The 27,114-nt window shown below is 44.3% G+C and overlaps 1 protein-coding gene across 1 annotated transcript; it reads right to left on the bottom strand.

Moving 5' to 3' along the window:
* Positions 1 to 8,796: 8,796 nt before the first annotated feature.
* Positions 8,797 to 24,759, bottom strand: BDH2 (3-hydroxybutyrate dehydrogenase 2). Its single transcript, XM_066573927.1, has 10 exons — positions 24,679 to 24,759; positions 22,754 to 22,830; positions 21,870 to 21,948; positions 20,588 to 20,684; positions 17,771 to 17,879; positions 16,807 to 16,867; positions 14,844 to 14,957; positions 12,590 to 12,648; positions 12,415 to 12,507; positions 8,797 to 9,005 (listed from the first exon to the last, which is right to left on the bottom strand). Exons 2-10 carry the CDS (start codon positions 22,823 to 22,825, stop codon positions 8,952 to 8,954), a joined length of 738 nt encoding a protein of 245 aa, XP_066430024.1. The 5' UTR covers positions 22,826 to 22,830; positions 24,679 to 24,759; the 3' UTR covers positions 8,797 to 8,951.
* Between the last annotated feature and the right edge of the window lie 2,355 nt (positions 24,760 to 27,114).

The raw sequence follows: 27,114 nt of genomic DNA, 5'->3' as shown, positions 1-27,114 counted from the left end.
CCAGCAAGCGAGTGCTGTGATTGGATCACGAGCGCCGTGGCACAGCTAATCAGATACGGTGCTTGATCATTCACAGCCATTCAGTGGATGACATCACTGAATGGCTGTGATTGGTTCATCGAGCGCCGGCTCCGATTGGCTGAGCTACAGCGCTCCTGATCCAAACACAGAACTCGCTTGCTGGAGGTGGGGTATTCAAAGCCCCTTCCACTAGAAAGAGTGCTGTATCAATGCTGAGGATTACACTGCAGCTTGCCGCAGCGCCTAAGACCAGCGCGAGGTAGCCAGACTCCACGGGCCAGGTAAGTATAAGACAACCCCGAAAATAAGTCACTGTGCCTCTTTTGGGGCAAAAATTAATGTAAGACAGTGTCTTATTTTTGGGGAAACACAGTACTACTTCCAAAATAAGTAGTATAAACCAGCCAAGCCTAGAGAGCAGCATCCCGTACTGAAGGCTCTCCCAATAGATAAGCACAAGGGAATGTCGCCTGGGCGATAGAAGGGCGTTTCCATGGGATTGGGCTGTTTTCTGATGTCATTCTCTGCTTGTGATCTTTCTTACGCGCGGACAATACGCTATCTATACACGTACATCCACGCGGATAACTGCACAAGTCAGGACCACTTGCAATTCATTTCCGCGATCATTTGTAGGTCTTCTGCTGCAGATAGCCACAAGCTGAAGCCGACCCGTTCACGTGAGCCTGGCCTTACACAGAGAGAAATGGAAGGTTGCGTGGTGCTTAGTTAGGAGAAAGATTATTATAAAGTTAACTAAAAAAAGATGTCAAAGTTATGATAGAGCAATTTGTACAGAAGTTGGCAAGTCTAGATAAAGTCTATAAAATTAGTAGTTGAGAATGAGCAGTCAAGCAGTGTTGAGAAAGTAGAACAGATTTCGAAGAACTGACATTTATTGCAACCAGATGCCTCCAATGTAGAGCTGATAAAGGTGTTTACTTGCATGGCCCCTGTGTTCGACAGGGGAACAACTGGAAAGTCTGGCCAGCCATAAGGAATGGGCCGGTTCCACTTCACGGATTCCCACAGCATAGACTCTGCACCCTTTCTATTATTGTAATAAAGTGGAGCGTATAAAAATACATCGTCCCCAGCTTTTAAAGAAAAGTAGCAGAGGAGGAGGGCACTCACATCAACCTCAGGTATTGGAGCAGCAGGGTCCCTAGGACTCGACATTATTAGCAGTACAATGGCTCTGCAAAGAATTAATACAGTTTTTAATGGTCCATCTGCACGACTACCTACACCTACTGGACCAGGGGTGGAAATTATCTGCCCCCAAAGACCAGTGAATCCCTTCCATATGTTGTGGCACAGGAAGAGTTAAGGAATCTTCAGGAGGCTAAAGATAGCATTTTCTCAGATTTTTGCTGTGTAGAGTGATGCAGATCTGATGTCTAAAGATGCCGATTCTCTTGATCTTACCTCGGCGGAATCAGAAGATTGACGGGCTAAGTGCCTTGTCCACCTTACCTTCCTTGCCTGTCTTTCCCAGAGTAGGGATGGGTGACCCTATGTCTAGGGAACGATAGAGCATTTGCCATGGCAAGATATTCTTGTGGCTACAGGAGTTACTGTTTCAGTAACAGGACACAACTTACCTCCACCTCCTGGATTGTATAATATCACAACTATTGTGGGCTGCTATATCCAAGCAATACAAAGTTGTTCTGTGAACCTGATATTTCAGGGTTCAGAAAGATCGAAGCCTATGGGCTTTCAATGTTCTTTTTGGGTAAATCTAAAAATGGACACTAATATACTGATGTACTGGGATCAATGGCAAATGTTTATTTTTATAATGATTCCTCAGGAGGCTGTCCCATAAATCATGGAAACCATCAGTGAATTGTAGAGACAAGATGTTGTCAAGGGGAATTTACCTTGCAACAGCCCTATTCTGACAGCGAAGAAAGGGGATGGGAGCTACGGAAAGAAGTGGATTGGGTTTCAAGCCACAAGTCTACAACCATCAGCCGTACACCTGGTTGCTGCACTACCCAAGCTTATGTCACAACTAAGGAGTGATTCTACAGCGTCCTCTTGTTTGGACATTGCAACTGGCTTTGTCTTCATGCCTCGGACACCTGAATCAGCGCTAAGATTTGCGTTTACTTTCACCAAGCATTGGCACAGGTATTAAAGTCCTCAGCTACAGAGACAAGGTCTTGGGGATGATTTGTTGATTCAAACTGTTGATCAAAAAGAACACAAATATTTTGCTCAGTCTGCCAAGCTCTGCAGCTGGTAGAGCTAAGAATGAGCTTAGTCAAAATCAAGTTGATAAAGTCAGCGATAAAATTCTTGGGCGTGATGGTCTCAGCTGCTGGGAAAAAGCCCATGCAAGAAAGAGTTAAAGCAATTCCGTCTGTATCAAGGACTACCAATATTACAGAATTAAGGACGTTTCTGGGACTTGTCAGTTTCTGGGACTTTTAAGGACTTTGAATGGATAATCATCATTATCATAAGAGCAGTCACATCCAACCTTCGGTCACTCTACAGATCCGCGTTCTCCACGCATTCCTGTCTTTCACAGCTTCCTTCAGTTCTGCGATTGACATGTTCGTGGTGGCCTTGATTGTATCTAGCCATCTTATTCTTTGTCGGCCTGAGCTTCTCTTTTCACTGACTTTGCCAAGCATCCATACTCTTTCCAGTGAATTAGCGCACATTACATGTCCAAAAGAAGAGCCGCTGTTTGCTTATAGCCAAGACTTTGTATGATCTCTTGGAATGCGAAGAGGAAGCCATTTCTTCCATTTTGTTACAGAATAGGCAAAAGAAAGTTCAGAAATGCAGAGTCTATTACTCTAGATTGCTCACAGCAGTGGAAAAGTGTTATACTCCTTACATGAAACATCTTTTAGGTGTACATTGGATTAACCAGGTTAAGCGTGTTGTGAGGTTTGCATCACTTGCCCTTACAAACCCCACATGCTACCTTGAAGGGCAAGGTATGCAGAGTTAACTCTCACTGCATGGCACAATGGATCATCAATTTTAAGACAAGAGACCTACAAGTTGAAAAGGGAGACAAGCACCATCTAGATCAGATGATATGAAGTGGAGACTAATGACTGTCACGTTGAATATGGAAACATCGCGCTTTCTCCTTTCCGGACCGACGTCCAAGAGGGCATTCCCTGTGCCTTTATCGATAGTAGTCGATATTGGCATGAGGGTAGCTGTGTTACAGGGTATGCCCTGTGGATCCCCAAACAAAAATTGCCATTAAAATTTACAACTTGTCTTACAAAAAACTATTTTTCGAGGGAAAAATTAAAAAAGCTATGGCTTTAGGAATAAGACAAATAAAAACCATAAAATTTGGTTGGGCATTAGAGCATAAAACGGGCTCTTCACCAAGGGGGTGTCCAAATTATTTGTTTTTTGTAAACCCATTTTACCCATGCAAGAACATAACAAACAGACATATAGTCACCTCTCCTGGCTGTCCCACCCAGCTGCTTGGTCCTCTGTGCCCAGTGTTTATTTACAGGCTGCAGTGAGACTGTGTATGGGAAGTCATAGCCAATCACAGATCTCAGTGATTGAGCACTCAATGGCTGCGATTGGCTGAGCTGCAGCACACAAGAACCAATCAGAGCCAACGTTTCCTGGAGGCGGAATTTTTGAACCCCCTGACCAAGAAAGCGCTGGCTGAAGACTACAAACAAGCGCCACCGAACCGGTAAGGAAACAACCACTCCATCCTTCCTAGCTCCTGCTGACCAGTACATGTGACTGCTGCAGCCAATCACTGGACACAGTGACCTTCTATAGCCAGTGATTGGCTGCAGCAGTCACATGTTATTGTCGGCAGCAACCATAAAGGAAAGAGCAGTTGTGAAGCAATTTTAAATGGGTTTTCCCAAGATATTTGTTTTATATAAAATCCTGCTCCCATTGCCATAAAACAAGGAATAGTCATATTGTCAACACTCCCCACTGTGTCCCGTACCGGATGTCATGTTTACAGGCCTCCCCAGCCTGCTTAAAGGACATCACAGGTACTGCAGCCAACGAGAGCTCACTGATCGAGCACGGAGCTCTGTCATTGGCTGCAGGGACTATAGCGTTCTGTCAACTGGTTGGAACTGCAGACTGTACTCAAACACTGGCAATCAGGACTTCTTGTTTTACAGCAGCGAGAGCTGGATTTTACATATAACAAAGATCTTAGAATACCCCTTTAAGTTGTGGAAAAATCCCTTTAAGTAAAGTGGAGGAAAGGCAAGAAATCAAACATGAAAGTAATCATTTTTATTACTTTGTCTTTAATATTACATCAGGTCTACAAAATCATATTACTTGAAGTACTTATTGCCATTTGTCTACTTTTAGTTTAAATTTAAGGTGACATATAGAGTTCTGGCTAAACATTTAAGCCTGTACTGAAAATGAGATATTATCAGTAACTGTTCTGTAAATTACAAGGGAAAACCCAAAGATTTTGGTCCCTTTGTGTATATGCAAAATAAATCAAATTTCTGTTAAGCAAAATTATTTATGATTTGAGTGTTTCGTCAGTAATGTAAAAGCTAAACGAAAGAAAAATGGAATAAATGACATCAGCATTTGCCAATTATACACGATGACACTTAAACACATTAGGTCATGTATTAAAGTGGTCTCAGAGAAAAAAGTAACCTTGTTCAAAGCAACCAATCAGGATTCAGTTTAAACAGGTCTGAACTTCCAGGTGACTTTTGAGAATGAGCTACTAAGTGTGCATGCATGCACTATTTTGCACTGTTATAGGATTTGAAGGGATCAGGGAAAAATGATCAAAGCCCGCTGATACTAAAAAAATTGATCATTTTCATTTGAACATTTCAGAACTTGTAAAGACTTACATATATTATAAAATAATTAAAGGGGTTGTCTCGCGAAATCAAGTGGGGTTAAGCACTTCTGTATGGCCATAATAATGCACTTTGTAATATACATCGTGCATTAAATATGAGCCATACAGAAGTTATTCACTTACCTGCTCCGTTGCTAGCGTCCCCGTCGCCATGGTTCCGTTTAATTTCGGTGTCTTCTTGCTTTTTTAGACGCGCTTGCGCAGATGGATCTTCTCCCTTCGGCTCGGAAGCATCGGCGTTTTGGCTCCGCCCCTTGTACGCGTCATCACGTAGCTCCGCCCCTGTCACGTGCCGATTCCAGCCAATCAGGAGGCTGGAACCGGCACACGTCATGGGGCGGGGCTACGCGATGACTGGTTGTTTGCCGATGATTTGTGTTCAGAGCTCTAAACTACTGTGGGTTTTCGGTGTGGCAACCAACCTGTGACATCAGCAGCCGCTGCACTGCCTACTGTCAGTGAATGGAGTCATTCATTTTCATTCAGCAGTGAAAGGGTTCATCCTGCGTGTTGCGCCGCTTCCTGCTGGTGCTGCAGTTCTCCGAAGCTGTAAAATGAGTGTTAGGGGCAGAGTGACCGTCCTGAGCTCATTGCCATCATAGTCTGGGATGGGCAGCAGCGTTACCCGCCTGTAACCTGCTGCATAACCACACATAGTGCCCAGATCATAAGGGCTGCCACGTACAGCTGAGGGCTTGGATGTCCAGTACTGAGGTGGAGGGGTATATGTCAGAAACACAGTGATCAATACAGCACCAACCGCCTGGTACCTAGTGGTACAGCAGTCCTGTGCCAGCACCCACAACCTGGTAGTAGAGCAGACCTGTGCCAGTCCTAGGACCTTCAGCCTGGTAATAGAGCAGTCCTGTGCCAGCCTCAGCACCCACAACCTGGTAGTAGAGCAGACCTGTGCCCCCTTGTACGCGTCATCGCGTAGCTCCGCCCCCGTCATGTGCCGATTCCAGCCAATCAGGAGGCTGGAACCGGCACACGCCATGGGGCGGAGCTACGCGATGACGCGTACAAGGGGGCGGAGCCAAAATGTCGATGCTGCCGAGCCGAAGGGAGAAGATCCATCTGCGCAAGCGCGTCTAAAAAAGCAAGAAGACACCGAAATTAGACGGATCCATGGCGACGGGGACGCTAGCAACGGAGCAGGTAAGTGAATAACTTCTGTATGGCTCATATTTAATGCACGATGTATATTACAAAGTGCATTAATATGGCCATACAGAAGTGTATAACCCCACTTGATTTCGCGAGACAACCCCTTTAATGCATGGAACATTTCTAAACATGAAAGCTAAATAAATCAAAAGAGGTCATCTTTCCCTTAATCATCATCTGGAATATCGCCCGGTTGTAGCAAATTCTCGTAGTAATTAGGTATTCCATTGGCACAAATTGTTTTAGAGGCTGCAGATAAGTGCGATTGTCCACATGAGAGAAGAGTAGATTATTCAGTGTTTCTACATCTTAAGGCCAATTTAGACAACGATTATCGCTCAAAATTCACTCAAAAGCAGTTTTTTTGAGCGATATTGTTGAGTGTAACTGCAATGATATCATGCAGTTCTTGTTAAGCCGTCGCTAATCTTTCAGAATGCTGAAAGTCAACGATGAGCCTTAAAGGGATTCACAGCAGGATACAGCTGATACTATTGTTTCAGCTGTATCCCGCTCCCTGAAGACAGGCAGGGTATGAAGAACAGAGCGGTCCAGCTGAGTTCTACATACCCCACTTGGAGCGGTTGGCTGTATAACAGCAGGGCGCTCCAAGCAGAGAACAGCTGGATACAGAAAACAAGCGGGGCCAACCTGCTTGTCTTCTGCATCCTCCGCTCGGAGCGCTCGGCCGTATAACAGTCAGGCACTCAGAGCGGAGAACAGCTGGATGCAGAAGGCAAGCGGCCTCGCTTGTCTTCTGCATCTTCCACACAGAGCACAAGGCGATTGTTCAACATTTGAGCGGTCACCTTGCGCTGCAAATGACACAACGATTATCGCTCAAAAGACATCTTTTGAGCGATAATCGTTTTGTCTAAATGGGCCTTTAGTTAAAACGCACAAGACATAATTCCAAAGCCCAAGGCTCGCTGTACGCATGGCAATGCTGCATAGTATGGAGGGCTACAGACTTTACTTTCCATTCCCTTGTTTTTTGCATGTAAAAACGACACTTTCATAAGTACAATGGACATAAAAATTCACAGTTATTTCTGAACATATTCCATTTGCATCTTTTTTCCATTACTGTGTTTTCTTTGCATGGCGCTGAAACAGACTAGGATCATTTTTCGTTTATTTGCCTTCATCGTCGCATTCTACAACATTAATCTACAAAATAGCAGGTTCTGTTGAAAGTCGCTTAACGTTGACTTTGTTCATTCCCTGAGCCATTCATTTGTACCCTCTATTTTTAAGAAGCTTTCCCTTCCACAGACGCCATCTCTTATTCTCAGTTTTCCTTGATCTTGTGGGTGGTGATTAGCAGCTATGTCATCTCCCATACACTGTATAAAAAGAAAAAGAGATCTTGTTTCCCTATCACAATCTCTCATATACAGAGAGGCAGTGGCAGGATGGAGGGCATTAGAGAGAAGGACCGAGCAGTTTAAGCTAATTTCACATCTGCATTAGGAGTTCAGTTTTCCTGTTCTTTTATGGGAGCAGGAAAATGGAATCCCCTGGATGACCGGATACATCTCATAAAAGGAACCAAGCTCTGCTGAAGGACTCCATTGACTATAATGAGGTCTGTTTGGTAAAAATGCCGGGCAGAGGCAGGAACCGAACAAAAACGTCCTGCATGCACAACTTTTCCATCCGGCATTTCTTGCCAGATCTGCGTTGGAGGCTCTCAATAAAGCCTCCAACGCAGATGTGAATAGAGCCTTAGCTGTAAAACAGTAAAGCACTTACTATTAGCTGCAGCATCTGTCTGTCTCTGCTTCTCTCTCAACCAGCTTCTCTTTCCTCCTCTCCATGATTTCTACAGACTTCAGTGGGCAGCTTCTGGTCTGTTAGCGAGTCTTTAGTCTGTGTTGCCTACCAAGACAGACTTAAGCAGCTTTTCAGAGGGAGATGGAGGAGAAAAGGAGCCTGATAAGTGGAGAAAAAAGCATTTTTTTGTCTGCTACAATTTATTACAAAGATTCTCATATTTACCTAAAAGGGGTTTTGTCATTGGGAAAAAAAATAAATCTCTGTACTTACCTATTCCTGCCCGTCAGTCTTCTTACGTCATCTTTTCCTGGCTCCTGCAGTCCCCCTGGGTCTTCTTACTGTTTTGGAGTGCCCGTTCTCGGCAGTCTCCTTCTGGCGGTCAGTGTACATTACGTGACTAGTGACATAATGTTCACTTCCTAGCAGGGAATCCTGGGCTATTGCCGAGACTGCGCATGCGTGCTGTCTCGTCGCGAGTGTTCATATACGATTGTCATAAGACAGCGAAAATGTACAGTCTCGGCAATAGCGCGGCATAGGAGTCGTCACTCCATGCTAGGCAGGAAACACTATGTCACTAGTGATGTGGCGTACATTGACCTGCAGGAAGGAGCCTGACTGTGAATGGACATAATGTCACAGGAAGAAAAGGATCCGGACGGCTGGACGTAAAGTGACCCGGGGGACTGGAGGAGATAGGAGAAGATCGATGAGGAGAAGATGCGGTAAGAAGACTGACCGGGAGGAATGGGGAAGTATTGTTTTTTTTTTTTAATGACATAACCCCTTTAATCTACCAACAGGAAATAGTCAGGACTCCCTTAGACACATTAGATGATCAGTCAGAAACTCTGGAGGGTACAGTCGATGTTCATCTAACATGTACGGGCATCATTAGGACTATGAACAAGAAAAAATAAAGTCTGGTTGTTATGGATGACAAGGAGACTCTGTGGTTTTGATACAAGACTTATTTGTATATTAGAACTTGTGTATTTTCAGCTTTAAAAAAAATATTTCTGGTCACATTTACTTTCGTTTCACACACTTTTCTATTTCCATTGATTTTTGGTGAGTTGGTTCATCGGTTATCAAGATCATCTCCTACGATTTACAGACTCCAGCCGCCATCAATAATGTGTGCGTTGCCAGAAACATAAGCAGACTAAAAAGACAAGAAGAAAACATTCATCTTAGAAGTAATACTATGGAGATCACATATAACATAAGAGTGCAGAAGCTAGGAACTATGAAGGATTTTACAGCACCACATCATATGGGAGAACACATTATGAACAGTCTGCAGATAACCTTCATCTAGCATTCCGGTGATGCAAACAAGGATGCCAAAAAACCAACAACTTTCTTTAGCAGGGGTGAATATGGTGCAACCTTCAGATAATGATGACCGTCATATATAGTTGCCAAAACAGATCTAAATTTATTTATAAGGACTATCAATCAATCAAGCTTGGACTTTTCTGAGATACACCATCAGGGACGTGTATCCCAAGTGAGTAAAAGAAATGAAAAAGGAGGGTGGAGCAAGACCCAGTGAGGGTGGTGGAATATTTATTGAGTACAAAGAGTTTTCAATGATTGAGTATTTTAAATGGTGGAGGTGCTGCCAACCAGATGACGCTCCACCAGTGTGGGTGTAAGTGTAGCGAAAAGGATGTGAAAAGAACTGGTATGGAGGCGCAACACTCTAAGCTACTAGAAGTTGTAGATCAAAGTCCAATGTGTGATGGTGAAAGCACTTTTTTATTATTTTTTCAGAAATTAAAAACCAGCAATGGAATACGCGTTTCGGGGAAGAACCCCTTCGTCAGTTTGGCTGGATAGGACAACAGGATGCCTAGGGGGTGACACGACTCCAAAGATGTATTGGATGTGTCGGAGGTCCTGTGTGCAGGAGGGCAGGGGAGAAAAAAAGTGCTTTCACCATTACACATTGGACTTTGATCTACATCTTCTAGTAGCTTAGAGTGTTGCGCCTCCATACCAGTTCTTTTCACATCCTTTTCATGTATCCCAAGTGAGCACTGAGGAAGAGGTTCACATTACTTCGAAACTCGTATGCAAGCTGGTTCTTATAAATAAATGTAGATCTCTTTTGTCAAATATATAGGACAATCGTCATGTGGGTATAAGGTTTTGTAGGGTGGGCAGCACCCTCACAGGAAAATACCAGGAGAAAAAAAAAATAGAAAGTTCTCCATCCTATCTCTGGTACTTAGCAGCAGGTCCTTTATTTTATATTTCCTCACACTAGGGTTGCTCCACTTCATCTATTTCTTCTATTTCTGCAGTGATGCAAACAAAGACCAGGCAATGCTATTCAGTCAGCCCTGGGCAGCTAGAAACGATACCAAGGCTGTTTCTAGAGTAAAACGCCGCCATGGTCAGGCCCCAAATTAACCTAGATTCGTCGCTAAAGACAATCTATTTCCACTCCGTAGCAGTCCAGTTTTGTTGCTCATGACAAAACTGCAAACGGAGGTGACAATGGGTGGATGTCAAACATTATGGTGCCATAATGGGTGCCTTGAGACCAAACACCTGGAAAAGGTTCAGACGATACAGAGGCCTGTAATGATGATGCCACCTTGTCTCTGGATGGCAGACAACAAAACAGATGGAGCTGCTCGTGCTTCTCGCATGAGTCTCTCTACTGGTGGACTGTCAAGGGCATCCTGAGCCCGATCACCTTGTGTGCCCTCACGCATCCACTGGTCCCAACACAGCTTAACATTCTGGTCAGAACGGCCCAGATGGTGGGCAATTAGTCGATACAACCATCCTGTCACCAACTGTCACTACACACAAGTAGCCTCTGAGCAGTTTTATAGGCCAAGGGGGGACCGCTTTTAGGGCCTCAGGTGGCAAGACCGTTCATCTAATCACACCCCAACTCTAATCATTTACATATCTGCCTGAGATGTAACTGCATGCCAAGTCTTGCAGCAAAACAACAACTCCTTCAAGGTGCTTAATTTTTTTAAAATAAAGTGCAGACATAAACAGGCTGCTGCAGTCTTCCAGAATTGGGCTGGTGGGACTAGATTGGTAGTGCTGGACAAAGAAGTCCACTGAAATGATGAGTATGCCTTCCCCTCTCTATTTAACACCATTGCCCGCTCTTGTAACTTTTTCTACATTTCAGAAAACCCCTTTAAATGCAATGAGAACTGTCTAAATTTGTATAACACCACAGAGCCCATAACAGTTATGATATAGGCAGGACACAGAAGTAGGTCAGTGACAAGAGCATTCTTTACGGCCAGCTCAGAGAAGATAGATAACTAGCGATGCTAGAGCTTTCTTTTTCAGCGACAACTAACGCACCTCTAAGGACAGTGTAAGCTTTATGGGAAAGCGCTCAGCTGATCTAACTGGATCTGTTACAGTATGTTCACACTGCAGAATTCACAGCATGAATTCAGTCTCTATAACCCGTGTGACAATCTGGATCTGCAGCCGCCTTCACTCTGGGGTGAAATCTGCTGCAAATCAAAGTAAAAAACCGCACCGAACGGTTTGGATTTTGATGTTTATTTTGCTAATTTGTGAACGTCCCCCAAATGGGATTTTGTTTTATTGTCCAGGGCAGTGGTGTATGGACCATTATATAATGGGGGCCATGACTCAATTCAAGGATGCACATTAATTTAACATAGTAGTCACATACCACTCTTAAACGCCCTATCTCCATATTTCTAGAAACAGTAGTTTTATGCTCCCCCCCTATAACACAGATTCCCTATGAAACAGCTCAGCCAGATAGCCCCCAGAAACATTAATGTCCTACAGGCCTCAGGTACAATTGACAGAAGGTTCACCTGAAGTTCCTGGCCACTGGGGAGGAGACCTGGGGTACCTACACATGATGCCCAGTGTTACTTAAGGCCTATTTACATACACAGATAATCTTTCAAAAGATTGCCATCAGTATGTTATCAGCTTCATTTGCATGCAAATTAGCTTCTGGGAGCTGTTGCAGAACTCCGCAGGAGGTCTGAGCTCTGTAATTAGCTCCATTGTTCAGCCACAGGCCACTAAGAGAAAACAATGTAATCTCTAGCTCCCCATGGAGTATTCAGCACCATGGACAGCAGAGACAGCATTTATCAGCTCTTCTGCTAGTGGGGCTGGCAGCTGAGAACAGCTGATAGAATGTTATCAGCTGTAATCAGCTTTTTTGCGCAGAATACAACTTGCAGTCCTGCTTATCAGCTGTTCTGCTCAATAATAGTTTTCAAGCAGAACTGAAAAAACGGGCACATTTAGACAACAATTATCGCTGAAACTATGTTTTTTGAGCAAATTTTGAGCGATAATCGTTGTGTCTAAATGGGCCTTTGGAGGCCACATAAAGCAGTCAGGTGGTGAGTAAACCATTATTGAAATAGATAGGTAAGATGGGGCCATAGGCTTTAGAGGATCTCAATGGATTTTGCCTCTCATAAAGAGATGACTATACACTGGATGCATAAGTACATTGTTCCGATTTTCATCCTCATTTGTCTCTCCTGTTTATGTTCCACATTTGGAAACATCGAGAAAGCACTTACTTCATCAGAAGCCAGGTACACACAGAGATGAGCAACTTCTTCTGCTGTGGCCATTCTGCCAGTTTTTTGTCTTGCAAGGAAGTCCTTTAAAGCCTAGTTAAGTCATAGGAAAATGGTGAATTATCTGCAAATAGATCATTTCAGCTAGAAATACTAGAATATTTCCTGTTCTTACCTGTTCAGGGTTTGGCCTAGCTTGGATCCTTTCTCTCAATGATGGTGTATCCACAGTCCCTACATAAATGTATAATCTGTATTTTAATGCAAATCATTACAATGACAATTAATCCTTAGTGTAGGCAACAGAAAAATAATGACGCCATAATGATAGTTACATTTACTTTACACATAGGAATAGGGGTTGCAAGGGTCGCAATTGTGAATGGGCCCATAAACTAGGCCTTACCACTAATATTGCTGGGTGTTTTTTTATACTCTTTTACAACTTATGACTTGGAGTGGATGTAATAATCAATGACAGGCTGTATTTCTTAGGCTGCACTTTCTTGTGTGGAAGCCCCACATATATCTACAAATGACAGACAACATGCAGTCTCTTTCTGTCACTGCAGAAGGCCCCTGAGTGACAGTCTGTTGGAAATTCCCTCAGTGGGCTCAGTGTGTAATGTGCCCCTCACATGGCCCTGCTATACATGCTCAGAGGCCTTGTGTGGCACAGAGTGTTAAGGCAGCAGTATGCAGTCCTAAGCTCTCGCTCATGACCTGAAGGTTGCAGGTTCAATCCCTGCCTGGTTCAGGTAGCTGGCTCAAGGTTGACTTGTAGAGTAGAGTACCTATAATTACCTGAAAGCGCCATACAAACAACAAGTCCTGTCTCGTCCCACATGCTACAGGGCTCATGGCATGTTTTCATATAACCCTTAGGGTGTGATTCGCCGGCCGAAGCTTTCCATAGCGTTGCTATGGAAAGCGTCGTCCCCGTCCACAAGCGGAGATTCGTGTGCAGCGGCGGCGATCTGCCGCGGGTCTTCGCAGTATGAAAAATATATGCAAAAACGTGTTTTGGGAAAATGCATGTGTTTATCAGTTGACATTACTGAGATGAACATTTTTACATGCTTTTTTCAAAGTGCGATTTTGGTGTATTTGTAAACACAGACAAAAGCACTGTTGTGTAATAGCATCCTTAAACAAGTTTTCTAAAATACACAAAGTTTTGAGTTTCAGGTGCTCTTCCCCATTTGTCTGTTCTGCTGTTTGCAATCCACTTTCAACGAAGGGGTGTGTAGCAAGCCTAACATTCTGCCAGTAGTTCACTGTACTGACTTCCTTGTCCTTACTTCCCATGCTGCATTGCACTCTGGTCCAATCAGATAATGATAATGTGTGTAACATATGCACATACACAGACACACACCACATAATAGTAGGAGAGGAAGGGAAGAGACTGTGGAAATTGTCATCACAGTGTCTGCAGACCTGTCAGTATGCAGTCTATAAGTTGTAAGTGCAGGGGAGCCGGATGTGAAGATAGCCTCTCCCCCCTATTGCTATGGAAACATCATTGTTTCCTGATTACTAAAGAATCTCTGTAATAAAAATGACAGAGAATGGATTGTAGAGAAGCTGAAAGGGATTTAGAGTAGTAAAGCAACAATATTTTTAATGCAAGCAGATTGCAGAAATGATGTGACTAATGCAAGCTAGTGGATGAGCACAAGTTGTCTGAAAAGTTAGTGCCCCTTTATACTCCTAAGGGCTAATGCCCACTGCCAAATTTATACTGCGTTCCCCACGGCGTAAATCCGCGGCAGAATAACGTAGCTATTAGGTTCTATTGAAAAATCGCGACATGTTCTAATTCACCGCGTTTTTCCACGGCGGGCGATCTCCATTAATATAGTATTAATGGAGAGCAAGGGAAAATGCGGTAAAAAGCGCATTTTTCTGCAATCGCCAGCGGGAACTTTTTTTGTTTATTCCCGCAGGATTCCTGTGGTGTAAAACTGCGGGCGTGTCCCGCTCTGTCTGTGGGCAGGAGGCCTACTTGCCCTCACTGCTGTGTTGTCCAGTGTTTTTAATGATGATGAGAACTAATCCGTTTGTTGCTAAATTTCTGCAGGCATAACAATCAGCCCGTGTAAACAGGCAGTGGTTCACCTATGAACAACTGCCTGTTTACTGTGAAAGGATGTGGGCGGCTGGAGCGATCTCTGTCCTGCTCAGCCTCCATTCATTGAGCCATCATCACTGCTGTGTGAAGGAGCAATTATCGCTGAGATGACTGCCGGACACTAAAACGCTTGACAGACCTCCTGTGTAAAAGGACACTATGACGAGGATCTTTTGTCAGCTAATGAAAACTAAACAGGCCAATAGAAAGAGCATTTTTTTGTGTGTCATTGGATTATGTAAAGGAGAGCGTATATAAAGCTTTACATTGTGTTCTACCATTGTAGTTCACTTACCTGGACATATACAGTTACACCGAATCCCTTGCTCAATGAAATCTGCAGCAACAGACTTTGTGAGACCAATGACTGCGGCCTTTGAAGTGCTATATACACATCTATTTACCACTCCTGCAAAAAAAAAAAATAGCACAAATATAATTGCCAAATGCATAGTGTATGAGGCCTGTGTCACAGGCAGGTACAATTACCTGTAACGAGCGGCAGTCAACGATATAGCAAGTTGTATAATGAGGTTTAACACTGATAAATATAAGGTTCTGCACACGGGCAGAGGAAAGACATGTCACCATTACACACTAAATGAGAAACTACTGGGGAACACTGACATGGAAAAGGACTTGGGGGGTTTTAGGGAACTATAAAAGCTTAACTGAAGCAACCAGTGTCAGGCAGCTGCTGCCAAGGCAAATAGGATCATGGGGTGCATCAAAAAAGGTCTAGGAGCACATGCCGAGAACATTGTTCTTCCTCTTTACTGGTTAGACCACACATGGAATATTGTGGACAGTTTTGGGGACTGGTCCTCAAGAAGGACATATCAGAGCTTGAGCGGGTTCAAAGGCGGGCGACAAGTAATAAATGGAATAGGTGAACTACAGTACCAAGAGAGGTTATCAAAATTGGGGTTATTTAGTTTAGAAAAAAAAGAGGGTGGAGGGGCGACCTAATAACCATGTACAGATATATCAGGGGCCAATACAGAGATCTCTCCATCATCTATTTATACCCAGGACTATTGCAGTAACAAGGGGCTCTACATATAGAGGAAATAAGCTTTCTACACCAACATAACCCCCTTCTATGTTGGAGTAGAAACCTTCTTTCCTCTATATGTAGAGGAAGTTCCCTTGTTATAGTCACAGTCCTGGGTACAAATACAGCAATGGAGTGATTTCTGTCCAGTTCTTTACAGTAAGAGCAGAGAGACTATGGAACTCTCTGCCAGAGGACGTGGTGATGGTGAACGGTCTAAAAGAGTACAAGAACAGTCTGGATGCCTTTCTTCAGTGTAAAAGTATTACATGTTATAGTCACTAATAACTTCAGAAGGGTCGGTAATCCAGGTAGTTATTCCGATTGCCAGATTGAAGCCGGGAAGGAATTTTTTCCCCTAAAATGAGGAAAATTGGCTTCTATTTCATTGGGTGTTTTTTGCCTTCCTCTGCATCAACATTGGGGGTTAGGGGGGGGGGGGGTAGCAGGCTAAACTAGATGGACATATGTCTTTTTTCAGCCTTACATACAAGATGAGCATTTATAAATTACAATGCTCACGTTTTTTCATGCCAGCAATCGCTTTTCTTCTTCCTATTATTATGCTGTCGCATTATAAACAAGCAAAAGCCCAATTACACAAATGGATACACTAAAGTCAATGGAAGCCACCGGACCTGCGGCCAGTCTGCAATCGACATTGCAGACAGGCTGCGGATTCCGCAGGAAAAGCAGGCTATTTAGAAAAAAAAAACCTGTACATCGCATGTCCGACGTTTAAACAGGCAGATCCTTGATGACCCAAGGAATATGAAACTTTTAACCACTTCGATCTAATCATGGATGGACTAAATTATGTTTAATGTTAGCCACGAAGACCTACTGGGCTCAAGGAAATGAAAAAAAGATCATGTCCCTGCTGCCTAAAACAGACGGATAATCCCTGAGAACATTGGCATGGCTTTAATATCTTGGCCCTAGTCCACAGATACATACATACCTAGGCCCTCCACCTGATAAATGATTTACACGTGCCACTGTATATAATGGAACATACATATATAATCCACATACACATTCATTTTTACAGAGCGGCTGGGTGGGCGGCTGTCTTGTCCCATTTATGCCAAACCAATCAAGGCAGGAAAAGCAAAGTGAATGAAAACCCACCATACACAAAAAGAAACCATAAATAATGTTTTATATTAAGTAACAAATACGTAAAACATTAAATGATGTGTACCTTTAATACTGGAGGCCACAGATGACATGTTGATAATGTTCCCTGATTTTTGGGCAAGCATCTAGAAAACATTAAGAATTACATTGATACTAATTTCCAATATTCTTTCGAACTTTTCTGTGTTATTGATAAAATGCCCAGCTAGGACAGGGTTAAGGGATTCTACAGGATTAGAAAAACATGGCTGCTTTCTTCTAGAAAGAGCGCCACATTTTCTATCCGTCCCCCTTGCTCACATATATTTGATAATTTAAGAAGTAGTAAGAGACAGATGGAAGAGGGAGTACGACTGCAGGTCAGATTATACAGGACAAGCACAATGCAGCATAAATCCCGAATTACAATGAGGCCGGCTTCACACGGACGTATCTGTGCGCGCTGTATGCAGTGAATACAACCCAGTTATTCGACTGGGTTCTTTCACATGCACAGATTTTACGTGTGAGTTTTTGCATAATTGAACACCAAAGGTCCCCATAGAAGTCAGTGGGGGGTGCAAAATGTAATAAGCAAGGAGATGCATTAAACACTGCATAATTCTGGAACTAATTAGCCATTTCAATTGGTGCTTTTGTTTGTGGCGGGCAGAAGACGTACAGTAAAATAAACCCATATGTGCACAAAAAAAGCATCGTTCATAGCATAAGAACATCACGCTAAGGTGCGCACAATTGCGCTTGAGTGAAGCCAACCTCAGTTACAATAAGTTCGAGCATGTGCAACCACCACTGCATTCAATCTGATGGCACAGCACATAAATGCAGTGAGCCTGCAAGCGACAGAAGGACATGGGACTCCCGTTTTCAGGTTAGGTAGGGGTCCTAGCGGTTACCCTCACCAATCAAACTTTTATCACCTATACAATGGATAGGTGATAAAAGTCTATTATGGTACAACGCTTTAGTACAAGCGTCTAACAATACATTTTGCACTCTATGGATGAATGAGAACAATGTACACTTACTTTTGGCAGGAATGTTTTGATCATGAGATACATGCTCCGCACGTTGAGATTCATAGTAAAATCCCAATCCGCCTCCTCACAATCCAATATGGTTCCATGGTGAACAAAGCTGTAACATAACACACATTACAATGTAAAATGAACAAGCTTTAGGATAAAGAGTGATCAGTACACCGCTACATAAGGAACAAAATCATGAAGAACAGTTTGACTGAATTCTTACTGTATACAATAAGGCACATTTATTAGAGGAGCACTCCAGGTATATATACTGTGTTATGCCTGCCGGAGGGCCGGTGAACGACACAGGTATTCAAAGAACCATTAAAGAGCTAATCCCAGCGTTATTACAGCCCTCTCTTAGACCCTGCATTAGGCATATAAAACTGAGTTTTTATTTTACTTGGAGTGTTCCTTTAAGACTGAAAAACTAGTGAAGCATTGCACAGTACCAAACTTTTTTCTTTTTACTGTATTCTCTAGCACTGTACATACTGGCTGGCTATATTGTGTCAGCATGTATCCATCTATCTCTCGTCACTCCTATGGCTCTTGCTCATTTTCCAGTACCAATCCCTTCACTGGCTATCCATTCCCCAGCAAATTTAGTTCCAAGTACAAGTAATGCCATACAAGGCTGTCCACAACCCGTCCCTCCATACATTCCAACCTAATGTCCAGATAACTTCCCATCATCACAAAACCACCATCTCTGCTCTTCTCTTGTCTACTCATCACCTCGTAGTTTTCTCCCATGCATCCCCCAGACTCTGAAACTCACTAAACCCATCAGATTCTACCCTACCTTTGAAACCTTCAAAAGGCAACAAGGAAATCCACCTCTTCCAAAAAGCCTATAGACTAACATAACCCTACTGCCCCTAGACTTACCATATCAGTACCTTCTACCCTAACCTACTGTCTCCTTCCCCTTCCAATGTAAGCCCTCTCTATCAGAGTCTACTCTACCTTGATACTGGTCTGTCACTCGTTTAGGGTTGGTTCACATTAGTGTTTGGGGGTTCCGATTTCCTGCTCAAATTGGGGAGCAGAAAAATGGCACCTCCTGGCCGAACAGATCCGTCTTATGATGCCACTGAATGGATCCCATTGACTATAATAGGGTCTGTTCGGTTTCTGGCTGGGCTCCCGGCTAGAATAAAATAGAGCAGCCTGCTGCATCATTTTTTGCCTCTGTTTAAATGGAATTAAGCTATGGCGGTCCCGAATGGAATTTCTGATGCTGATGTGAATGAGACCTTAGTCATGTCTATTGCTTGTGTTTTTTCTGTTATGTAATATGAGCACTTTTTCATGTCTGTCTACTGTCTTACAGTATGTCTTCTCTCTACCTAAAACTGAACCTCTCAGAAACTGACCTACTGGTGTTTCCGCCCTCTACTAACCGACCTCCTCCTGACATCTCCATCTCAGTGTGTGGTGCCACCATAACTCCCAGACTGCACGTCGGCTGTCTTGGGGATTATATTAGACTCCAATCTCTCCTTTACTCCCTATATCCAATCTCTGGCCCAAACATGTCACCTGCACCTTTCACCATTTTCTCACCGTGAACACGCTAAAAACGCTCACTGTTGCCCTCATCTACTCTTGGCTCGATTATTGCAACTCGCTGCTGATCGGTCTCCCCCATGCCAGACTCTCCAATTTATCCTAATTGCAGCATCCAGGCTCATCTTCTGCCCGGCAGCTACTCGGACGCCTCTGCCCTGTGCCAGTCCCTGCACTGGCTGCCTGTTAAATACAGAATTAAATTCAAACTCACTGCCTTCATCCATAAAGCTCTCCATAGCACTGCGCTGCCCTACATTGCCTCCCCCATCTCAATCCACCACCCAGCCCGCAACCTCCACTCCACTAATGAAATCAGATTAAGGGCCCCTTTAATTTGAACCTCTCTCTCCTGCCTTCAAGACTTCTCCAGAGCAGCACCAGTCCTCTGGAATGCGCTACCCAAAAACTATCCAAGCAATCCCTTACATACAATTTCAGGCGTACTCTAAAAACGCACCTCTTCAGGGAGGCATACCGTATCCCCTAAACCAAACCCCTCTGTACTCTGCCTGATAACATGCTGCCTGTCCTACTGACTGCAATCCCTGCTAGCCGTAATCAACCGCCCTCTGCAGTCATACCGATTCTGCCACTATACGGCCTGACCATTGTTTGTGTATAGCATCCCTCACTGTCCACCTCGCCATACCGTGCACATCTCCGCCATACCGTGCACATCTCCAGCCCCTTTACCTTCTGTATCACCCCATTACTTGTAGTATGTAAGCTCGTTGGAGCAGGACCCTCACCCCTATTGTTTCCATCAATTGATTACTACATGTAAGAGTGGTTTTGTTTCTGTTCTCCCCATGTAATAATAATTACTGCACTCTGGAATTAGTAGTGCCTTATTATATAATAATATATCTGACACTGTGTTGTTCATCAATGCTTTTACTACATTTTACAGCAAAATTTTTAAAATACAAATCAATCACAATCCCTGATTGTGTGAGGGGAATGCAAACAATAATGGCTTGTGTGGAAAACACATTGAGAATTTCAGAATTACGGCATCATTGGCACATAGGGGGATCTCCTCTGTTACTGTATTTCACAGTTAAAACTCACTACTAAGTACAACTGTTATATGTGGGATTCTGAAAGGCATTGGAATAAATGGCAACAACATACATGAAGGCATGTGATGTGACTAGCTGATGTGTTGGTCACTGCAGCTCTGTGCTATATAATGTATCAGGATGGAAGGGCTGTTAGATATGGCGGTCCCAATTTACTTACCCAGCTACATTGAAGAGAACATCGATTCTATCAATCTCCTGGCAGAGCTTTTCAATTTGTTCCTTCTTTGTGACATCTACTACTCTTGTCTGAATACCTGCAGCAATTATATACAAATCACATTTACTGGTTATACAGTACAGCTTCTTAGTTCTAATTATTCTGCTAAGAAAACAGTTGGCAAACCAAACAACCAAACAACCTCCCTCCTGCAGCCATCAGCTGGTTCTGCCCGTTCTGTGGAGCTCACACCAGAACGTTAGTGCCACCTCTGTGTTTATGTCAATGAGACTAGAATGATATCTCAGTGTGGAGGCAGGCCACAAAATCCACGGTGCCGAGCCACCATGCACAAACATCTCTCTAGTCTTAATGAATTACAGCCCAGGCTGAAAAATGGGGCAAATTCAGCAGCCCAGGCTGAAAAATGGGGCGAATTCAGCAGCCCAGGCTGAAAAATGGGGCGAATTCAGCAGCCCAGGCTAAGGTACTTTTACATGGGCCGATAGTCGCCCAAATAAATCCCTTAAACGAGTGATTATGGGTGACTGCCCCCCCCCCCCCCCCATGTAGGCTCGGCAACCGACAGGATACAGAGCAAAAATTACTCAGTAGACGTTAGCCATCCTGTTTCAGCTAACTGAAAGAGAACGACAAGTGAGCGACTTCTCTCTCAGTCCATCTATGAAGACTGCCTTTTCGCAGTAAATGGAGGTGGACGGCTGGTAGAGATCTCTGGTGCTCTTCCCCGCCATTCGCTCAACGACTATCGCTGCTGTGTGTAACTACTTATCCTGTCTTAAACCCCCCTAAAGTTACAGTCATGTGTAGCGTATAATCAGCGCCAAAATTCGCAGCATTTCCACATCAAAAGCCATGTCACAATTCAGACCACTATTTTTTAGTGCTGTTCTTCGTTCACATTAGTAAAGAGTGCTGATGTTCCCTTTAAGCAAGTATGTTTTATGGTGTCTGCCATTTAATTGGGCACAGTGTCTCTTCAACAATTTGGGAAATTTTATGACATTGAATCGCGGTTACAATTCCCAGTTCGGGTGCGTTCACATGTCGCTGATTTGCTGTGAATTTTCCGCAGCAGGAACAAACCCATAAAAAATCTGGACCATCTGATACAAATCTTGCATCCGCAGCAGATTTCACCCCTTTAGGTAAAATGGTACAGATTATGCAGCACATTTTATGCAGAAAGTCAACAGCAAATTGGCTCTGTGTGAACACATCTGTCCGGAATAACAAGCACTAGCCAGGTGGAGAGAACTACCTTTGTACGATTCCAGAGCTTTCAGCTTTTCCTCATTGATGTCTGTTGCAATCACTGTTGCTCCTTCTTTAGCAAATGCCTAAAAACAGAAAAACAATAGAACTACTACAACCATTTATCAACCGTTAGCAGAAAAACACTTCCATCTTACACAATTCATTTTCTAACCAACCTGAAATATAAGCCCTACCCCCAAAATAAGCCCTAACCAAACTACATAAAAAAAGCAATACATTACCTAGCAGGCGCCGTCCGAGTCCCTCCCGCTGGTTTCCAGAGTCCCGGCATGCTTGCTTGCAGTCCTCAGCTGCCAACAGGAGATCGCTTTCTAGTAACGGGGTTTGTAAACTCCGCCTCTAGTAAGCGATGGCTCTGATTGGTCCTCAAGTGCTGCGGCTAAACCAATCAATGCAGCGCTCGATGAACCAATGCGATGGCTGCGACTGGTTCTTCAAGCACTATATTGATTGTTTTTTGAGCGGTGCAGTTGAGCCAATCAATGTGCAGTGCTCGATAAACCAAGGCGATGGCTGTGATGGGTTTTTTGAGCGCCGGCTCTGATTGGCTGAGCCACGGCGCTCGTGATCCAATCACACTACTTGCTTGCTGGAGGCGGGGTATTCAAAGCCCCGTTACCAGGAAGAGAATGCTGTCAGCGCGGAGGACACAACAGCCTGCCGCTGCTCCGCAGACCAACACAAGGCACCAGAACGCCCTCGTCTAGGCAAGTATAAGACACCCCGAAAATAAGACACTGTACCTCTTTTGGGGCAAAATTAATATGACAGTGTCTTATTTTCGGGGAAACACGGTAAGGTGACTGCACAATTTAAATAACTGGAGAGCAGTGATATTGACTAAACAGGGTGAAGCAACGGACTTACAATGGCAGCAGAATGTCCAATTCCTTGCGCTGCTGCTGACAGCAAAATTACTTTTCCATCCAAGCGACCCATTCTAGCTGAAATAAATCAACAGAAAACATCTAATTACATATATAATAAAAGCAACAGATTGTCTCCAGCTACTGATCCGCATCATACATGTCCAATAACTACCAGAATTGTTAGTAAACTTCAGCATCCCCTTCCTGTTCACTGATGACAACATCCGGCCCGCTGCACTGAACAGTGAGCAGAGCCACCAGATGATGGACGGAAGCCTGAGCCGTAGACCCCGTCCATCAGAAAACCCCTGTAAGGCCCCGCTTGCGTATATAGCCACCCCACCTTCTCTGTTTACGTGCCATATTTATTAAAGTGACAGCGTATAGCACAACTTTAACCCCTTAACGCCACAGGATGTTAAGGGGTTAAAGTACCTGAATGCATGGTACTTAATGCAACAGGACATAAACTTACAACCTGCGAATGGCGGGGGCACAGGAGTGAGCCCATGCGATCCTCCAGTGAGAGCCGGCTGTGACTAGTAGTGCCAGCCTGCCACTGCAACAATGGGGATCGATGAGAACAGCAATCCCTGCTGTTAACCCCCTAAATGCCGCAATGTACATTGACTGGGCATTGCATTATAATAGCTTTTATGGTTCAAGTCCCCTACAGGGACATAACTAAAAAAAGTTTGATAAAAATACTGTTAAAAAAAAAAAAAAAACAAAAAAAAAAAACTTTCCCCAATTTTTATAAAAAAAAACAAAACCCCCCCCCCACATATTTAGTATAATTGTAGCCATAACGACCTGTACAAAAAATTGAATATGCCATTCATCCTGCATTGCCAAAACCGTAAAAAACAACTAAAAAACGAAGCCAAAATGCTTATTTTGCCTCTTAAAATATGCAGTATAAGTGATGAAAAAGTTGTATCTACCTCTAAATGGCACCAATGCAATCTACAGCTCGTCCCGCAAAAAAAACAAGCCCTCACGGAGCTCCATCCATGGGAAAATAAAAGAACGCATGGGACTTTGAATGCTCCAATGTCAAAACAGGTACATTTTCCCCCCAAAAAAAGAAAAGCCTTAAAAAAGAAAAAAAAAAAAAAAAAGTTTGTATCGTCATAATCGTACCGACCCGCAGCAAACATCATGTCCTTTATGTTGTATGATTATGCCCCTGCACACAGGTGGAAATGCTGCGGAAATTTCCCGCCCCTGGATGCCTGCATAGGAGTGCATTGCAAAACGCAATCCTATGCAGACGGTTGCGATTTGTCCGCGTGAAAACACACACGGAAAACTAATCGCGGCATGTTCTATTTCCGTGCGGGTCGTGCAGAGGCCGGCACAGAAATGTCACTCCCGGCCGCGCTCTGCGCTGACAGCCAGAACATAAAAGAGCTGCAGCCGCGGGACAGGTGAGCGCCACACTGGTCCCTGCAGGGGCTCAGGTCCGCTGCGAGAATTCTCACAGTGGGGTCTGACCCGGCCGTCTGCAGGCGGCCATACATTGTTCAAAAAAAAAAAAAAAAGACAATGCATTTCCTCTCTCTGCCGTCCAAAAACAGAAAACTTTTACAATACAGCATGTGCACCCAAAAATGGTACCAATGACAACTGCAGTTTGCCACGCAAAAACCAAGCCCTCACCCGGCCGCGCAGACGGAAAAATTAAAAGTTATGGCTTTTGAAAAGAGGAGGTGAAAATAAAAAAACCTTCGGAATAAAATCGGCCTTAAGGGGTTAAATGGCTTTGATCAATTTGCAACCCACTCCATACAGCAATGATGAAAGACTGAACCCTGCTGAGGGGGCACCGTGCCCGACAGACCCCATACATGTGCCAGTGCTTGCATCTGCTGTATGCTGGTACCGCACTACGGACTATCGGTTAGATACCGGAGCACCGACCTGTGTTCACGGCCCCGGGCTGCACTGCGCGAGCTTTGGACTGTCAGCAGTCACGTGGCACAAAGGAACCACTTCCCGCTGATTTAGCATAAGAGCATTCGTTACAGGCGGTCACATGGAGCCGGGCGCCATCTAGTGTTGAATATATGGAAGTACAAACAGTTGTAAAGTCTGCAGCTGCCTGCTTGTGCGTTGTGTTCGCAGGTAGAGATGGTCTCAGTGTTTATATGGCACGTATAATAACTGCGTACAACGGGACAGGAGGGTACAATACTGTAATAATGTATTACTACACAAGCCAAAATAATAAAAAAAGCTAACATGGAGGCTGGTACAGAATGGTTTACTTCACAAGAAGATATCCCCATGGTTCACATTTACAGATTGAGTGTCTAAAGGAAATAAATAATATGTGCTTGTTTTCTGTAAAAATTGAGAATTTACAATAAATTTCTAGACAAACTATCAGACATAATTAGGCAGAGAGGTTATTCTGAATCATCTACTTGATGTGGGCCCCTCATGGTTGGGGGGTGGGGTGGAGGGACTTGTTATTTGTATAGCACCAACTTATTCTGCAGTGCTTTCAGGTAATTTATTTATTACAGTCGACCAAAACTGCCCTCACAAAAGTATTAAATGACCTGATGACTACTCCCTATTAATCCTCCTTGACCGCTCTGCTGCATTTGACACTGTTGACCATCACCTCCTTCTCACTATGCTTCACTCTATCGGCCTGAAGGACATGGCTTTCCCCTAGTTCTCCTCCTACCTCTCTTTCAGCATCTCCTTTGCTGGCTCTATGTCCTCTCCCCTTCCTCTCGCTGTCAGGGCTCGGTCCTTGGTCCCCTTCTCTTCTCTATCTACACAGCCCCAATTGGACAAACCATCCGCAAATTCGGCCTCCAATACTATCTCTATGCTGACAACATCCAGCTAGACACCTCTTCCCCTGACATCCCAGCACCATTCCTCTAAAACCTCACCGACTGTCTGCCTGCTGTCTGTAACACCAAGTCCTCCCTCTTTCTCAAAATTAACCTATCAAAAACTGACCTCCCCCCAACATTTCCATATCCGTATCTGGCACCACTATAACCCCCAGACAGCATGTCTACTGCCTTGGGGTCACAATGGACTGTGACCTCTCCTTTACCCCCACCCCCACCCCACATCCAATCTCTGGCTTGAACATGCCACCTGCACCTCAGAAATATTGCTAAAATCTGTCTGTTCCTCACCACGGACTCGCTAAAGACACTCATTGTCGCCCGCATGCACTCGACTCGACTACTGCAACTCGCTGTTCATTGTCCTTCCTCGCACCAGGCTCTCCCCTCTCTGATCCATATTAAACGCGGCGGCTAGGCTCATTTTTGTAATTTGTCATAATCTGTGCGCAATGGTATGTTTCACTCATCCATTGCTCCACTCCATCTGAATTTGACTGCTCCGCCTTCCTTCCACTGACTCTGCTGTGATACCTTTAAATTTGTCATAATCTGTGCGCAATGGTATGTCCCATTGCTTCATATAAATTGAATAGACTCTATTTGTACTATATGTATTTCCCTCTTCACCTCCCCCAAATAGTTTTCTCCCTGTCTCATCTTAGTGTTGCTGGAGGAAAATACTCTCCTCTTTGCACTCTTCGCTATCCTCTTTTCAAGCCTTTACACTTTCTTCCAACGCCCGGCCCCAACACACTCCATCCACATCAGCCCCTCCTCCTCTCCTCACCTATGTATGGCTCCCATGCACTGTTCAACTTCTTAAGACGCCTCCAACCCCCCAATACCGCAAAGAAACACCTCAGCCACCAACACAAATCCCCTAGCCATGTGCTCACCCTTGCTACTCTGCTACTCCTAGCTGCAGGGGACATCTCCCCCAACCCAGGCCCACCCCGTTCTGTTCTCTACCAAAATGCCCCCCCTCCCCCCCCTGCCCCATTCAAATGCGCCCTATGGAACTCCCAATCTGCATGTAACAAACTCCCAACTATCCATGACCTTTTCACCAGTAAACGCTTGAACTTGCTCGCCCTCACGGAAACCTGGATACAGCAGTCCGATTCTACCTCCCCCGCTGCATTGTCCTATGATGGCCTGCAGTTCTCCCACACCCCCAGATCGGATGACAGACGCGGTGGAGGAGTAGGCATCATCCTCTCCCCAAACTGTACCTTCCAGGTCATTCCCTCAGCTCCCTCGCTTACCTTCCACTCCTTCGAAGTCCACACCCTGCGACTCTTCCGCCCACTGCCTCTGCGTGTCGCAGTTATTTACCGCCCCCCAGGTCCTGCCCGCCTGTTCCTAGACCACTTTGCTGCCTGGCTCCCCCACTTCCTATCCTGTGAAATCCCAACCCTCATCCTTGGTGATTTCAACATTCCTACTAACAACTCTAGCTCCTCATCTGCCTCCCGGCTTT

Source organism: Eleutherodactylus coqui, chromosome 7, assembly GCF_035609145.1.
Source record: "Eleutherodactylus coqui strain aEleCoq1 chromosome 7, aEleCoq1.hap1, whole genome shotgun sequence".
NCBI classification, from domain to species: domain Eukaryota; kingdom Metazoa; phylum Chordata; class Amphibia; order Anura; family Eleutherodactylidae; genus Eleutherodactylus; species Eleutherodactylus coqui.
This window is presented reverse-complemented; position numbering and strand designations above follow the sequence as displayed.